The 17,473-nt window shown below is 27.0% G+C and overlaps 3 protein-coding genes and 2 non-coding genes across 5 annotated transcripts in view; 1 reads left to right on the forward strand and 4 right to left on the reverse strand.

Moving 5' to 3' along the window:
• LOC117172163 (rhotekin-2-like) overlaps positions 1-1,708 on the forward strand; it is a 252,101-nt gene extending 250,393 nt beyond the window's left edge. The window contains exon 9 of the mRNA XM_033359975.1: positions 213-1,708. Coding sequence (XP_033215866.1) covers positions 213-418 — 206 coding nt within the window. The 3' untranslated portion in view covers positions 419-1,708. The remainder of the gene's footprint in view (positions 1-212) is intronic.
• Positions 1,706-10,489, reverse strand: LOC117172164 (HIG1 domain family member 2A, mitochondrial). The gene is made up of 2 exons (XM_033359977.1): positions 10,253-10,489; positions 1,706-2,123 (listed from the first exon to the last, which is right to left on the reverse strand). Exons 1-2 carry the CDS (start codon positions 10,395-10,397, stop codon positions 1,915-1,917), a joined length of 354 nt encoding a protein of 117 aa, XP_033215868.1. The 5' UTR covers positions 10,398-10,489; the 3' UTR covers positions 1,706-1,914.
• A 609-nt stretch (positions 10,490-11,098) lies between these two features.
• On the reverse strand, positions 11,099-16,224 carry LOC117170565 (U3 small nucleolar ribonucleoprotein protein IMP3). Its single transcript, XM_033357401.1, has 4 exons — positions 16,023-16,224; positions 14,110-14,424; positions 11,308-11,380; positions 11,099-11,230 (listed from the first exon to the last, which is right to left on the reverse strand). The coding sequence occupies exons 1-4, from the start codon at positions 16,157-16,159 to the stop codon at positions 11,207-11,209; spliced, it is 549 nt and encodes a 182-aa protein (XP_033213292.1). The 5' UTR covers positions 16,160-16,224; the 3' UTR covers positions 11,099-11,206.
• Positions 16,225-16,656: 432 nt separating this feature from the next.
• Trnaq-uug lies at positions 16,657-16,728 on the reverse strand. The gene has a single exon. It is a non-coding gene; the product is annotated as a tRNA-Gln (tRNA).
• Positions 16,729-16,802: 74 nt separating this feature from the next.
• On the reverse strand, positions 16,803-16,874 carry Trnaq-uug. Its single transcript has one exon. It is a non-coding gene; the product is annotated as a tRNA-Gln (tRNA).
• Between the last annotated feature and the right edge of the window lie 599 nt (positions 16,875-17,473).

A 17,473-nucleotide genomic window follows, 5' to 3' on the forward strand; every position in this document is an offset into this window, starting at 1 on the left:
ATCTAGTCGGGAGTGGTGCTGACTGAAAACAGATGATTTGGAGCGATTCGCGCGCCATCTGTTGGTCATTCTAAGGACTTATTGAACTACCCTCGTATGTTGCTTTTAGTTCACCGAGAATTAAAAATTTTTCGCTGCATCGCCACCCTGATAAAATATAATTAATGATCATTTTAATATTTCTGTCTAATTTGCAATTTTGAATATTTCAGAATCGGTGCAACTGGATTTCGCCTCTTCGCGTCCAACAGTTCAGGAAATCTTCGGACTAACTCCAAGCACAAGTCTGAGCAGCTGCAGTTCGAGCAACAGTCCGCCAAGTTTGCGATCGCGATCTTTGAGTACAAGTGGACCTCGAAAACTCAGTGCCAGTGCCCTCAAATCCCATTGGCCATTTTCCAACAAAAGCCACGATTAAGTCGAAATCCGAATCCCCGATTCAATAGTCTCTCTAATCTTCCCAGAATTAGCGAAATCTTCCTAAATTGTGCAATTTAGAACAAAACTATATTTGTTCTTGTAGAACAAGAATACAATAAACGACGACGAATTGCTGAACAAGGAAACAGATTATTTCGTCTAGGAGTTTCGGACAAAGAGACTTTTGCTTTCATAGTCTACTTTTTAAATGTCTTCATATCGTCGCACTCGACTCGAAAAGACTGAACGATAAAAAATATATATATTAAAAGAACGAAAATGTGAAAAAAGACTCTCGGAGATAGTAGCGATCATAAAGTTTATGGTTCTTGCCTGCCGATACTCTGGATTTTTTTTTCTACATTTTGTCATGCGAGAGTTTATTTAATTCGTGAAACTTGGGTTCATGTTCTATTTGCGCTTAGCGCGAATAGATAATGTTTATTTGCGTCAAGCAATTGTTTCTTTTTTTTTTGCAGGTGAAATCAAGTTTTTTTTTTAGACCATATTCGTTATGATCATCTGCTAAGCAATAAATGTAATAATTTTTTTCGAAAATCGAATTACGCTTTTGTTACCCTAGATACTTTATTCCATGCCTCTGCACTTTTATATGCATGCAAGGAAATAATTGTAGAAGTTTTCGATTTACAATAATTGCGAGGCAATTTTATTGCAGAAAATATGTATTTTTTGTTGAAAGTCAACCAAACGAGAATTTATTATTCGCAATATTCTCTTCGATGAGATTTCTGTACAAGTGTACAATAATTTAAAGAGATTGAGTTTCAGTGTATTTTATGACGCGAATCAAAAATGCGGAGAAAATTCTGAGATATGAGCAAGTTTATCGCGATTTCCATTCCATGGCACTGCTTATATTGAAAAAAAAAGAATCATGGATAAGTGTAATTTTCCTACGGATCAAATTTTCGTAGAGAATATAATGAACGTAATCACTGCTGGAGATTATGATTTTGTTAGAGAAAAAGCGAATTAAAAATTGAAACTTGAATAACAGTGAAGACGTTGAGATGTTTAGATTAGTGTTAAACATTTTTCATCGTCACTAATAATGTAGAAACCTATTTTGTACCTAACTTTCATTGTAATGTATGTTACAGCGATAATGTATAAAACTTGTGGATCTGCATTTATTTGAATGATACAATTAATTGAATATTGAATCAATATTAAGCTATTAATACTCTTACGGTATTGAAAATTTTGAAACTCGATTTATTGTGATTTACGGTACGAGACGAATATAAATAAAGGCAATTAATTTAAAATATAATGATTTTTTTACTTTTATTCAGCTTTTGTCCATTATGAATCCCTATTTTTCACAGGTGCAAACAATGGTACATTTAATTGCAATTTTTCAGTGACAAATTGCCATTAATTTGATTAATTATTAATCGTAGCATATACTATATTATAAAATAAATTTCTAAATCTAACAACTATACAAAGACAATTTGCTAGGGAAAATTAAACTTTTGAGGATTTTGCTTTTTCTCTTGCTTCTTGATCCTTTTTCAGTCGGTTTTGCCCTTCAATGTACATACTGTAACATATGGCAGCAAGTGTCAATCCTTGAAAAGTAACTCGAGCACGCATACTATGTTGTTGCAACGCATGACGTCCGTGGTAGAAGTTGTAAAGACCATAACTTAAAGCACAAATTGTCATGCCAAGCCCTATGAAAACAATAAAATGCAGTAGAACAAAATATTGGATCCTCAGAATAGCTAAAATATTCTAAATTTTTAGGGACACTTTAGATTTAATAGAATATTTTGTAATTGAAGCCGTTTATCAAAAAGAGGCCATGGCGCATGGTGCCATTTTCAATTAATTCTCGGACCATCTCTTGAAATTACCCCAGACAATTTGAAACTATTGTTGTCGGATAAGTTTAATTTTGTTAGTTCAAGACACTTTAAAGTTATTAAAATATTTTGTAATTGAAGCCGTTTATCAAAAATAGGCCATGGCACATGGCGCCATTTTTAATTAATTTTCGGATCATCTCTCGAAATTACCCCAAACAATTTGAAACTATTGTTGCCGGATAAGTTTAATTTTGTCAGTTCAAGAAACTTTAAAGTTACTTAAATATTTTGTAATTGAAGCCGTTTATCAAAAATAGGCCATGGCGCCATTTTCAATTAATTCTCGGACCATCTTTCGAAATTACCCCAAACAATTTCAAACTATTTTTGTCTGATAAATTTAATTTTGTCAGTTCAAAAAACAACAGAATCTAAATAGACATAGCTACGAAAAATTCTTTTTAGTTATAATTAAGCAGATATCTAAAAAAAAACACTTTTTTCTCTACTATTTTAATTTAAAAATCTGAAATTAATGCACAAAGTTTTCTTGTAGCTTTTAAAATAAAAATTAATTACTTATTTTATTGTTTAAGCGAAAATGCAGATTATTGGATGAACTCTTTCAAAATTTTCAAAAGAAATAAATCTTCAACTGAAATAGGTATGACTTTTGAACAAAAAATATGAACCTTTAACAAAAGAGTTTAGATGGAATAATTAAATTTTCAATAAAATGAATTAATGTTCTACAAAAATATAAACGAATTTTCAACAAAATATTAAAATTTTCAACCAAAGATCAATAAAGGAGTTCAACTTTCCACCAAGTAGTTTTAATTTGTAAAAAAAAAAGATAAAATTTCAACTAAAATGATGAATATTTAACTGGAGTACTTAAATTTTCAAACAAACCTAGGAATTTTGAACCAAAAAGATGAATTTTCAAACAAGATAAATTGTTACCAAAGAGCCGACTTTTTAACGAAAGACATGAATTTTCAGCGAAATAGTTGAATTTTCAATTTAGAAAGAACATTCCGGAATCAAATAGTTAAATTCTGAAAACTAAAAATCAATTTTGAACCATAAATGGAGTAGTTAAATTGTTAATAAAAAATTAGTTTTCAACCAAAGCGATGACTTTTTAGCTAAAATCAACAAAATATCAATAAAATTTCAACAAAATATCTCACTTTGCAACCAAGGAGATGAATAATTAAAATTATGAATCTTACCCCAAAAAATTAATTTTTAATAAAAGAGTTCAACTTCGAACCAAGTAATTAAATTTTTATTACAAAAAAGATGAATTCTTAACGAAAAATTGTAGTATTTGTTACTAAAACCAAAAAATATTATAATTTATAATAAAAAACAATTTAATTCTGTAAAAAAGACGACTTTTCAACATGAGTTGACTATTAGTCAAAGAAGGTTAATTTTCTACCAAAAAGACCGAATTTTCAACAAAAACGATCAATTTTCAATCAAAAAATATAACAGTTAAATGTTCAGTTAAAACAATTAAATTCAAATAAAAAAAAAACTAATTTAAAACAAAATAGTTAATGACAATAATATAAACCTACTATAACAAATAAAAAATCATAGTTATTCAATTTTTAAACAATTGAGGACGCTCTCGACAAAATGCCCTGATAATTCTATATTTTTTGCAGTCAAGGAATAATTAGCAGAATAAAAATTTGTATTTGACACGAGCAAAAGTAATTTTATATTTTCAAATATCAACAAAAAATTGTATTTTTGCAACAGGAATCACATTCCCAGTTAGTTAGTTAGTTAGTTTTTTAGTTAATTAGTTTTCTTTGAATAAAAAAGGGAATTTTCAGCAAAATAGTTAAATTTACAATCAAAGTGATATATCTTCAATAAAAAAAATTAATTATCATTAAAAAGTGTAGTAGTTGATATTTCCACCAAAAATATATTAATTTTCAATAAAAGCAAGTTAAATTAAATCAAAAAATACGAATTCTCAACCAATTTTTTGAATCCTTAACCAAAAATAGCCTAATTCTCAACCTAAAAAACATCTGTTTTCTAACAAAAATGAAATACCAAGATTTTCAGTCGAAAAAATTAATTTTAACGAAACAGGTAAATTTTTAAGCAACAAAAATAGTTTTTAACGAAAATAATTAATCTTCCACCAAAAAATAATATTTCTTAACACAATAGTTGAATTTTCAATCTAAAAGATAAATTTTCTACCAAAAAAAAGACAAATTTTCAAGAAAATAGTTGAATTTAGTAAAAAATAGTTAAATTCTGGTCCAAATAGATGAAGCTTCAAACAAGAATATTAAATGTCTGTAAAAAAGATAAATTTTGGACAAAAAATAAAATAGATGGATTTTGAGTTTAAAAATTTAATTTTCGATTTAAAAAACTAATTTTCAATCAAGCAAATGAATTTTCAACCAAAAAGATTAGTTTTCTCCCAAAAAGAGGAATTTTTAACAAAAAGCATGAATTTTCAATCGAATTTTTAACTTTATATCTTAAAGTTAAATGTTTGTCCAAAAAATGAATTTTCAATGAAAAAGGTGAATTTTCAACTGAAGAATATCAATGTTAAACTAAACATGGAATAGTTAAATTTTCAGTTTAAGAAATTAATTTACAAAAAAAAATGTTTGTTAATAAAATAGTTGAATTTTAAAACATAAAGAATGTTTTCAACTAAAATGATGAATCAATTAAACCAAATTTTTTAACATAGTTCCACTTTCAACTAAATAGTTAACTTTGAGCCAAAAAAGGTTTTTTTGTCGCTATTCACGAATAGCCAAAATCTTCAAAACTTAATTGAGGCCTTATAATAGGAGAAAGATCCTCGAACTGATTTAAGTTTTCAGTTTTTCTTTCTAAGACGTATTCATTTTAAAAATATGAAAAACCTGTAAAGTTTTAATTTTTCTTTCTAAAACGTTTTCATTTGAAAAATATGAAAAACCTGTAAAGTTTCAATTTTCGAAATGAAACTTATCATATTATAGTAGAGCAGATCTATCTCAAATAATCTGAAGAATTACATCTATTGTTAGTAATTTTGATGAAAAATTTCGTATTCGTTCTCTTAGGTGTTGAGACAAAAACACTAAAATAATTTTTTTTAAATACAAAAACTTAGGAGATATTCACAATTGAAAATTTGGGTCCTTTTTTCCATTAAACTTTCACTATTTTTGTGCTTTTAATAATATTAAGGTGTATTTTTTTTAATTATTCTTAATAGGACGCCGTTTAAGAAATAATAATTTTTTAACATTAAAATTTCAAAAACTTCTTGGATTTTTCAAAATCTAATTTTTAAACTGAATTTCTGAAAACCCCCACTTTTTATTCATTTTTTATATAGATAGCTCACAATGTTACACTATTCTTAAGATGATTTGTCATGGAAATGCTCAAATTTGTAATAGAACTAACCAAAATTAACCGATTGTTTTGATTTTAAAAACTACTATTTAAATGTGAAAATGGTTATCTTTAGTTTATTGTAAAAATATAATTTAGACTCTTAATTTACAAAAAATTAACTTAATTGTGCTCATGTTAAATATAAATAGAAAAACTGTTGTATGCGTCTTGATTACATAAAATGTTACATTATTGGTCTTGAATTTTTTGAGATTCATCATGCACGTAAATGGTTAGTTTTTCTTACTGTTGAATTTTTAAAATAAAATTTTGATATAAAAATAAAATAATTTAATAGATTTACATGAAAAATATATCCGAAAACGTGGAAAATAGAATCTTATAAAAAATTCAAATTAGTTTCAAATTGTCGAATTTAATTCTGGTTTGATAAATAGTTCATGCAGAAGTACCTTAAAAATGTATTTCTGTGATTTTTAAATGTTAAAAAATGTTAAAAGTACGGTGTCAATATTTAATCTATTATTCTTTGGTCTACAAATTACAAAAATTTGTTTTTATTAATCTCAGACTTCACAGTCATCCTTTTTGATTGAAAAATAAACCATTTGATTGCAATTTCGTTTCATTATGGTTTATAATGCCCTTTTAGTAGAAATTTGGTCCTTTTTGGTTAAAATAATAATAATTAATTTTTTCTAATGAAAATTTAATTCATTTTTGGTTAAAAATTTATCTTCTTTACTTGGAAACTAAATTTTGTTCAAAATTAATGTATTTTGTTGAAAGATCGACTTTTTTGGAACTCGTCTTGATCCTCTTGATCAAGATTTTAATTGTATTTGGTTAAAAACTTACATATTTGATCAAAAATTCGACTTTCTTAGCCAAAAATAAACCCTCTTGATTGATAATTTATATTTTTTGTGAGAATTAATCATTTTTTGATAAAATTTTTTGTTGTGTTGCAAATGAACTTTTTTTGTTGAAAATTCGAATGTTTTGTAGAAAAATCTTCTTTCCGGCTTAAAAATTCGACAAATTGATTTAAAAAATACAAAATTTATTCCATTCTGGGTTAGAAATTGATCTTTTCTATTTTGAAAATTCAACTATTTGGTAGAATTAGCACTATCTACTTGAAAACATATAAATCGAATTAAAAATATGAACCTCCAAAAATAGGTAAACTGAAATAATTTTAAAGAATTTAAATTCGGCCAAATATGGACCAAGTGATAATAGTCAAATTTCATAATAAACGAATTTAAAGTTTAAAACATGGAATTTGAAATTCGAAATTTTTCAAGAGAACGAAATAACATCCTACAAAACCGAAATCACCATTTAAAGATCAAAAAAGTTTGCTATTGAGCTGAAGTGTTCCTCAATTGATAAAAAAAAGTATGATTGAAAAAAATTATCCATTTTCAAGAAATAGAAGGTGGAAGTTTACAATCTCAGTGACAGAAACCTAAAATTTTAATAGGCTAGAGTCCGCAATACGATAAAAACTGCAATTTTTAGTTTAAACGAAAAATTTTTCTCGCGATGATAAATTTCAAAATTGAGAAAAATGAGTTTGATTACAAAAAGTTTACTAATTCCGAGTGAATCATTCAAGAATTTAAAATTTCTTTCATGGGTTTTGAAAACCGTCATGGACAGCGACTAAAAACCTATTTTTCAAATAGAAAAAAAAAATAAACAAAAGTTTACTCGCGAAACCAAAAGATACATTTTTAACTAAAATGATAAATAATTAACTGGAATACTTCAATTTTCCACCAAAAAGATTAATTTTTTAACAATAGAATTAATTTTAAAAAGAAAAAAGAACAACAAATATTAAAGATTAAGCAAAAAATATTTATTTTCTCCCAAAAAATAGAATTTTGAAACAATATACATGAATTTTTAACGAAGTACCTTAACTAGCCATCAAAGAAGATAAATGCAAATAGTTTAGTCATGCAAATAGTTACAATTTTTAAAGAAATACCTTAACTTGCCATGAAAGAAGACAAATATTCAAGCAAATAGTTACATTTTTGGTTAGAAAATTGATTTTCAACTTAAAAAAAAGTGAATCTTCAACTGAAATAGTTGAATTCTCAACAAACAAAAATTAATTTGTACTAAAAAGATAAATTGTCGACCAAACCTGAAATATGTAATTAACCCGTTAACCCCAGGGCTTTTTTGCAACACTTAACCCCATGGGGGGGGGGGGGGGGGGGGGGGGGTCAAATCGACCCGGCGCTTTAAAAAAATCGAAAACGTGTTCCTAAAAATCTGAAAAAATGCATGGTTCTTGTTTGAAGCGTCTACATGAAGGTACAATTTCGCTATATGTGTTTTTTAAAATTATTGATGACATATTTAACAATAAACAAATAAACTCATAGAAAATAATAGTTTTTGTTCAAAAATTCATAACTCAGAGACAAATTAATCAAATTGAACAGTTCAAAAAGAAAATTAAAGGGAAAGAGTGTGCCTTTCAAAGAAAAAATTTTCTAAGAAATTTTCCAGGAATAAAAACCCTTAATTTTTAACATGAACTCATGCATTATTTTAGGTGTGAATGTAGGAGTTTTTGATAGAAATATACACATTTTTCTATGCAGAACCACTTATTTAGCAACAAAAAATTATTTTTTAAACTAAATATGTACACAGACGACCTCGCTAGTATAGAAAAAAAAGAAAAATAGTAAAAATACCATAAGTGTGGTCTGACCAAATGCATACGTAAACCCCAGGGGGGGGGGGATCGGCCCGAACTGCACTTTGAATGAACCCTATAGCTGACTGAAGGATACTAGCAAGTCGAAACCATCGAAACTCTGCGTGAGGCTTCTATCCTTGAGTACAATTTTTTAGGCGTTGGTAAGAACCGGTCTCCTTGCTTGGTTCGAAAATGGCGCTGATTTGAAATTTCGGCCTGGGTCAAATTGACCCCCCCCCCTTGGGGTTAACGGGTTAAGTTAAAAACTCAATGCTCAACCAGGAAAGATGAATAATCAACTGAGAAAGAAAAATTTTCAACTAAATATTGAAAAATTAAATTTTTAGTCAAAAAATGAATGTTCAATCAGAGATGAATTTTGAACTAAAATATGGAATATTGAACTGGAATATTAGACACATTTTCAGTAAAAAAAAAAATAATAATTTTCAACCAAAAAAGAAACAAATTTTCAACAAAAGTTAAATTTTTGGCAAAAAATTCCTTTTCTTCCAATGAAAAAACAAGTTTGCATTCAATAACTCAATTTTTCAACTAAATAAATGATTTTTAATTAAAATAATGAATCTGCATCCATAAAAATTTAATTTTTAGCAAAAGATTTAAACTTTCAACTGAATAATTTTATTTCATAACTAAAAGATGCTTTTTCGACTAAAATGATAAATATATAACTAGAATACTTTAATTTTTATCTGAAAAGAAGAATTCTTATACAAGAAGATTAACTTTGAAAGAAAAAAGTCATTTTCTACTAGAACAAAAACCGATTTTTTAACCAAATATGTGAATTGCAAAAATGTAAAAGTTAAATTTTCAGTGGGAGAAATTAATTTTCAACAAAAGGGATTAAATTTTCAACTAAAATGATAACAAAGATTAATTTTCTACAAAAAATACGAATTTTTCACTAAGTACATACATTTTCAAACACATATTTTAATTTTTAAATAAAAAATATCAATTTTTAACCAAACCGTTGAATTTTAATCCAAAAAGATCAATTTTCAACCAAAAAGAGAATAGTTGAATTTTCCGTTAAAAATCAAAATCTTAATAAAAAAACAACATATTTTCAGCAAAATAGTTAAATTTTCTACAGGAATATATACATTTTTAGTAACAAAAAAAAATTATTTTCAGCAAAGTAGTTACATTTTTAAAACGAGATGAATTTTCAATTAAAATTATGAATCTTCAAAAAAAAGTTAATTTAAAAAAAGTTTTAAGTAATCTCTTTATTACTACATCAGAAATAAGATTTTGAACAAATCCTTTTAACACAACATGCATTTGATTTTTAAAGAATTTTTTATGCACAAAACCCTTTTTCTGCAAAAATTTATCTAGTTCTGTACTGCAAACATTCAAATATACGCTTCAAATGATTTTAATACACCTTTTAAAATCAGCCTGAAAATAAAAGATCTTGATATAAAATTACACTATAGAATCTATGAAAGCCAACTGTCATATTTGCTAAACTCTTGAAACGTGTTTTTTAAAGCAAAAACTGTATATAATCAAGTATTATGTACACAAATGACATACATCCATAAACAACAAAAAAACGAATATTACGTCGAAAGTTTTCAAAAGTTACCTCCTAAACAAATAATAATAAATAAATACAATAAGAGTCATATATTTCTATAGAACAGTCGTATACAAAGCACAGTTAATGAATAGGTTATGTTTGAATCTTTAATAAATGGAAATAAATACATTTTTGATAAATTATGAGAATTTCGAAAATTAGTAATGACAGTCAAAATTCACTATTTCATTCGCAATATATGTATATTTAGCGTTATGTTTTTAATATAATTACCAATAGGAACCATAGGATTTTCTTTGGATTTGCGTTTCAACTTTTGGAAGGCACTTTCTGTGACATATGCCTCAAAAAAGTGTTTAGGAACCCATTCGATTTCATCATTTTTTTCCAACGTCTCCTTTTCTGCCATTTTTCCCATATATTTAACGTATTTAACTTACTATACTACACTTCTGACACTTTAGATCAACTGATTATCAGTTTTTGTTTTGTAGAGAATTTTGTTTACGTCACAATTTGGGAGGGGGCAGGGTAGATTAGGAAGAAATCTACCTTTTATCTCCCTATATTATTGAATTTCATTTTTCATTACGTTCTTCGATTTTGATTGCCTTTTTAATAATAGTTCTAATTTATGATTTTAAGAGAATATTAAATAATAATTGAATATAAAGTCCAGGATATAAAACATTTGAATCAAAGTTTTATTTTGAATTAGGATTTAAAAAATCTTACATACTATTTTCAATAACCTTTCAAAGAAAAAAAGTCGTCCTGTTTAAATTTTTTGTTCAGTTTTAAAATTGCAATCCTTTGAATAGCTAAAATTATTCCAAATAACCGAAATAATAACATTATTTAAATTGAACGCGGATACCTCTGACATGCGCAGTAGTTACAATTAGGGTTACATAACCTAAAAACACACAGGAATCACGGCTACGCATGCGAGAAATATCCGCGCGAAATTTAAATGCCCAAGTAACAGAAAATATATTTCTCGCATTATAAGCAGTATATAATTAAAAAAAAGATACATTCAATTCATATTCATGAGCATGTTCTTGATTGAAACTTCGGATTTGCAAGAAGAGGATAATAAATAATCTATTCCAATTTACTTAGCAGTCAAATTCCAAAATTTATTTACAAAACCTATTTCATACAATAAAAAAAAGTGAATACAAAGTTTCCTTCTTTGCACAAAATGATTGAAATTTCTTACATTTACATAGCATCGAAGTCATCTCTCTGAAAAATATAAATAAGTTGGTAAATATTCTAATTGCAACATGAAGCTTTACAATCAGAAATAAGAAAATACTCACCGCATTATTATACGCCATTATATGTTTCTTAATAGCGGAGGTATCGATCCAAGTCACAAAGTCTTCCAAGTTTCTAAAATAATTAATAAATATTTAATTTTTTCATTCATTAAATAATAAATACATTCTATGATAAAAAAAATCATTGAAGCCACTCAAACTTAAAAAAAATCCAGGCTATTTTCCTATTTTCCTGGTTGTCTTTTAAGCGTTTATCATAATAATTATTCAATTGCTTTATTATACAAAGTTTCTAAAGAATTAAATATTTTAGGGCTCCAAGGTCAAAAATATGTCAATTGTTGTCATTATTTTCATTCTAGAATCCAAATAGTCATAGCTACGAAAAAATACCATTTCATTAAAATATATAAAATATAAATCAAATATAAATAAAAAATATGTAAACTTCACATCCCAAAATGCTCTCAAAACAGGGGAAATAAGGTGGTTTTTCATGAAAATAGTACCATATTTCTACAATTGAAAGTCGAAATATATTGCATTTTCAAAAAAATAGTGTAATTCACAACCAAAAAATATGAATATCCAAGCCAGAAAGCGAAAATTCGACAAATCAGTTGAACTCTAAAACAAATAACTAAATTTTTAATCAAAAGGTCCCAGAATAATGATAGTACACTTTTTCAGAAAAATAAATGTTGAAAAAATGACTTTTTCATCAGAAGTTTCATTTTAGATACAAAAGGACAACTTTTCTGTCCAAAAATACGAATTTTTAACGAAACAGTTGATTTTTCGAAAGGAAAACATGACCATTGTGATAAAACAGTAGAATTTTCAACAAACTAATTACATTTTAAACCAAATTGTAGGATTTTTAATCATGAGATAAGTTCTGTAAAAAATACAACAGTAGACTTTTCACTTAAAAAGAATTAACTTTTAAACATAAACGATGAGTATTTATCGAAAAAAGATTACTTTTCTGCAAAAATATGTATTTCCAAATCAAAATGACGGATTTTCTATAAAAAAAATGAATGTTCAACAAAATAATTTAATTTTCAACCAAATCGTAGATTTTTCAAGTAAGAGAGTACATTCTGTACCAAGAATATTATACTCGACTTTTCAACAACAAAAAATCATTTTAAACTAAGAAATATAAATTTAAAAAAATATTACTTTCACCAGAAAATGAATTTGCAATCCAAAAGGACCAATTTTAGAGCAAAAAAGATGAATTCTTAAGAAAATAGTTGAATTTCCAACGAAATAATTACATTTTCAACTAAAAACAATTAACTTTCAACCATAAAAGATGATCTTTCCACCAGAAGAAAAATTTTGTATTCAAAATGACAAATTTTCTATCCAAAAAGAAAAATGTTCCACGAAGCTGTCGAATTTTTAACCAAAAAATGTTACTTTTTAAAAAAAATACTTGCATTTTTAACAAAAGAATTAAATTTTTAACCGAGAGATTACTTATGAACCTAAAATATAATAGTCGACTTTTTAACCAAAATAGATTACTTTTTCAGTAAATAGAGGAGTTTTCAACAAAATAATTATATTTTCAACCAAATAGTAGAATTCTTGACAAAAAGAGATGAATTTTGGACGAAAAATATGAGAGTAGACTTTTCAAAAACAAAAACAGAAAATATGACTTGAAACAAAACAGTCAAAGTTTCAACAAAATACTTAAATTCGCAACCAAATAGTAGAATGTTCAATTTAAAAAAATTAGCTTTCATTCATAAAAGATGCATTTTCCACCAAAAGATGAATTTTGAATCCAAAATAATGAATGTTCTATCCAAAAAGACAAATATTCCACGAAACTGCCGAATTTTCGACCAAAAAGAAGACTTTCGTATAAATATAAAAAAACTATAAAAAACTTGAATTTTGAACAAAATAATTATATTTTCAACCAAATAGTATAATTTGTATCCGAAACAGAATATTTCCGAACCCAAAATATAATAGTTGGCTGTTTAATTAAAAATAATTAACTTTGAACGAAAAATAGTTGGTTTTTCTTATTGGTTTTCATTAATTCAGTTCTCATTTAAGCGAAAAAACGAGAACATGGGAAAAAGGGGAATTTGTTTGAAAACAAAAAAAAATTCTTTGAAGATGAGAAAAGAGGGAAATAAAGGAAAATATGTAGTCTGTGATTTAATAAAACGCAATGAAAATTATACGCAAAGAAGCAACTGAACTTTTTTAAGAATATAAACCGTGATTTTTCGCAAAAAGGGGTCCGTTTGTCGATCGCATAGTTTAGGAGATATTCGAGTCTTTGTGACCCAGAATCGAAAAAATAGATTTTGAACTCTGGATTATAAATCGTATTTCTATCTTTGTTCTATTTGGTAACATTATATTTTTATGAAAAAATATATAACACATGAGCGTATGCCATTCTCCAACTTCAAATCAGTTTTTCTTGAAAATTATTACTTTAATTATAACTTTACTATGCCAATTATTTGCAATTAATTATATAAGTTTAGGTTACCTATGGAATACTACGCTAAATACATAAAAAGAAATTTATTACTCTTAAATATTCTTAAATAATTAGTATAAAAGGAAAATTCATTTTTGAACAAAGCATAAGCACTGAGCATAATATTCTAAACCATTTTTTTCCAAAAAACAATACGATTTTGATTGCAAAAGTAAACACAAATCTGAAAAATTCTCGGTTTTCGAAAGAAAATACCTGGGGTTTTCCGATGTTTAAAATTCCGGGCTAAATCTCGGTTTTCCCGGTCAGTGGACACCCTGAAAATAATTTTTTTTTTTAATATAAGTCAGAATTACCTAGTTACTAGAAATGCTGGATCTTTAACTACTTCGGCTCCAACTCGTACGTGACCTTGCTCGATCAATTGAGTTGCCATTTTTAAATTTTCACACATCTTACTTCGAACCATTACGACTGGCAGGCGTCGTCGACAAAAGGAACTTGCGTTCACCTTTTGACAGAGAGATAAGTCCCATTTTGTGGGAATTAGACCCATCATGTACAATTTTTCCAGCAAAAGAGCGCTTTGCTCTGCACGAAAGGGGTCTTCCTGATCGAGTTCCTTGATCTTTTTACCGATTTCTCGAATTTGACGTGAAATTTGGTTGTACCTATAATCACACTTAGAATCAATCTAATTCAATTCTAAACGTTTCAATTAAATTTCGAAAATTTTAAGTTTAAAATCTTCTGTCTTCTTTTGCATAAATTTTGGTTCAAAATAATAATTAGGTTTAAAAATACTTCCAATTCCCACATATTATTAAAAACTATGAACTGATTTGCACCTGCAAAAAATGTGAAGAAAATAAATAAGACGACGATAAGGGTCGTTCCCACAAAGTTGGGAAATTTAGACTATGATTTTCTTTTTAAACAGACTAAAAAAACAACTACTTAATCTTTTTTTTTTATATTTCACACCAAAATTACAAGAAAATACAAATTTTGGAGATCAGGAATGATATTTGGAGTGTAAATAAATTTTAAATGAAAATTTCAAACTTAATTTTGAAACTGTTTTATATTCTAAAAACGCGTTGAAAGACTTTTAAAATCCTTCTGAAAATATAATTATTCACTGAACTAAATTTAAATAAATAAAAATTCAGTAAATAATAGTTATTAAAAAATTGTATTTAAAGTTGAAATTAAAGTCGAAAAAATAAAGGCACATTTAAAGACACATTTTAGGACAAGGATTATTGATAAATTTCAGTAAGCAGTCTGAAAGGGACGATTAATAAAATAGTTAAATCAGTGTTGCCGAGTGGGATATTTAATTTCAAAATTAAGGTAAAAAAATTTAGAGTGGACGTAAAAATCATTAAAAATGTTGAAAGTTTCGTTGACTTACAAGCAATTTACCTTCTTGTACTTTTGTTAACACTATCACAGGAATAAAATTAATAATTTTTTAACCTGATTTTTTCGAGTTATATCCTAAAATATGAATGTTACTGGGTGGAAACGAAATTTTCTGAATAGACTTTTAAGCACAATCGAGCACCTACGGATCTTAATTATCGACATCTATTCATAATTTTTAGATTCATCAATTCGACCCAAATGATTCGTACGAGCATAAAGCATTCACAAAATTCTTTTGTCATTAATTTTCCAATTATTGCCTTCGAATTTGTTATTGGGGAACATGTTAGCCAGTGGAAATTTGAGACATATTTTTATTTCACATTCCTAAACAAAAGCAACTAAAATTTTGAAACTTTGCTCAAAATTAATTCAATGTAAGCACTTTATTGTAGCATTATTAAAAAAATCTATTAAATCATGGAAGTGGGAATAACGGCTGGAAATAAAGTTCACAACTTTTTGACAACGACACATAGATGAAAAAATATTTACAATTTATTAAAAAAAGCAGACAAATTTGAAAAAAAATACTTCAAATTAATAAAAAATAAGTTAAAGTAGAAGAATTTAAATAAATAATAAAATAATATCCCTAAACTTACAATTGCATTATTTATCATTATTGACAAAATTATAACATTCTTATAAAAGTTATAAACATTAGTAATGACGGTGAAAAAAATTATATATAAAACTATATAACTATATAAAATTATATATAAAACTTTCAAATTACATTTTTTTTTAAATTAGCAGTTAGAATAAATTATATGAATTATATATAAACGGTAAAAACTAAAAAGAAAAAGATGACATTAATTTCTAGGTTACGTACTTTGTGTAATCACTTCTCTTCTGAATCCGGTAACGCTTCAAGATTTTTACTTCGTGTAAATTATTATCTGCTTTCCATGAAATAAAATCAACTTTTTTCAGCAACTTTTGCTCATGATATTTCAATTTTCGAACCATTTTTTCAGATCTTTAACCTTTTATTTACAAAAAAGCCATGCGTTCTTCTAAAAAAAAGTTCGTCTGAAAGCCAAGTGTCAGCGCGCCAGCGCGCGTTCCTTAAGGCGCGAAAATTTGACCACTGAATTGAAGCAGAAATCATTTTAAACCAAAGCCAAAGTGAATCAGGATTTTGTGTTTTAAATTCGAATAATTAATAATTAGTAGAATAATCAAATACGAATAAAAAAATTAATTGATACTACCTCGCAAAAAATACATTGCAAAATGTCTTTCGGTAGTTTTTATGACACTGATTTATTTTTTATTCTTAAAAAATTAAATCGACATGAATAGAGAGAAAATCAATCGATAATTTTTTAAATAAAAATAAACATAAGAAAATTGATGAATTATCATAACATTAAAAGAAGATTGAACCTTAAAAAATATTTAGAATGAAAAAGGCATTTTTCAGCAAATAAAACCCTTAACAAATTTAAGGAAGTAAAAAACAAAGGTCCCACCGAGATTTGAACTCGGATCGCTGGATTCAAAGTCCAGAGTGCTAACCATTACACCATGGGACCGGTTGAGAGGCTACAAAAAAAAGATCCAGCCACTGAAAATCAATAAAAATTGTACACAAAAAATAAATTATTTTAGGTCCCACCGAGATTTGAACTCGGATCGCTGGATTCAAAGTCCAGAGTGCTAACCATTACACCATGGGACCGGTTGACAACTATAATTTTAAAACACAATTTCAGGCGAGTACTAATTCAATGACCCAATTTTCATGACTCACGATACTCTTGTATTGGCACATTTCTGCTCAAATTTACTATCAGATCTCGAATTATGAAAATAACCCCCAAAAATACAAGCACTAGCTTTCTTCATCTTTACAATGCTGATGATGCTTTCAGATTCTTCTTATTGTGATTGGCTACCAAAAACGCGCGAAAATGTGATTATTACATTAAATTATTTTTGAAGGAATGTCTCAATTAAATTCACGATAACGTCATTGAATATCTTCCTTCAATTTAATTAATATTTATACTCTTGAAATAAGCAAATAACGTATCTTTTTATGAATAGTGATAATAGAATATTTATTTAAATAATTTGAATTGCGTCAGGAGTTGAGAGCCAACCAGGCTACTATCCCCCCCTTTACGACACTTCCGTGAAATGCCATCCACTACTCTAGTCTTTCAAACACTCTTTACATGACCTCTTCTACCTAATTATACCTTATCATGAAAAAATAATTTAAAAAAATTAATCAAATCATTTTCACATTATTATGTTAAGTATGAAAGCTCTATT

The sequence above is a fragment of the Belonocnema kinseyi genome, chromosome 4 (assembly GCF_010883055.1).
Source record: "Belonocnema kinseyi isolate 2016_QV_RU_SX_M_011 chromosome 4, B_treatae_v1, whole genome shotgun sequence".
Classification (NCBI taxonomy): domain Eukaryota; kingdom Metazoa; phylum Arthropoda; class Insecta; order Hymenoptera; family Cynipidae; genus Belonocnema; species Belonocnema kinseyi.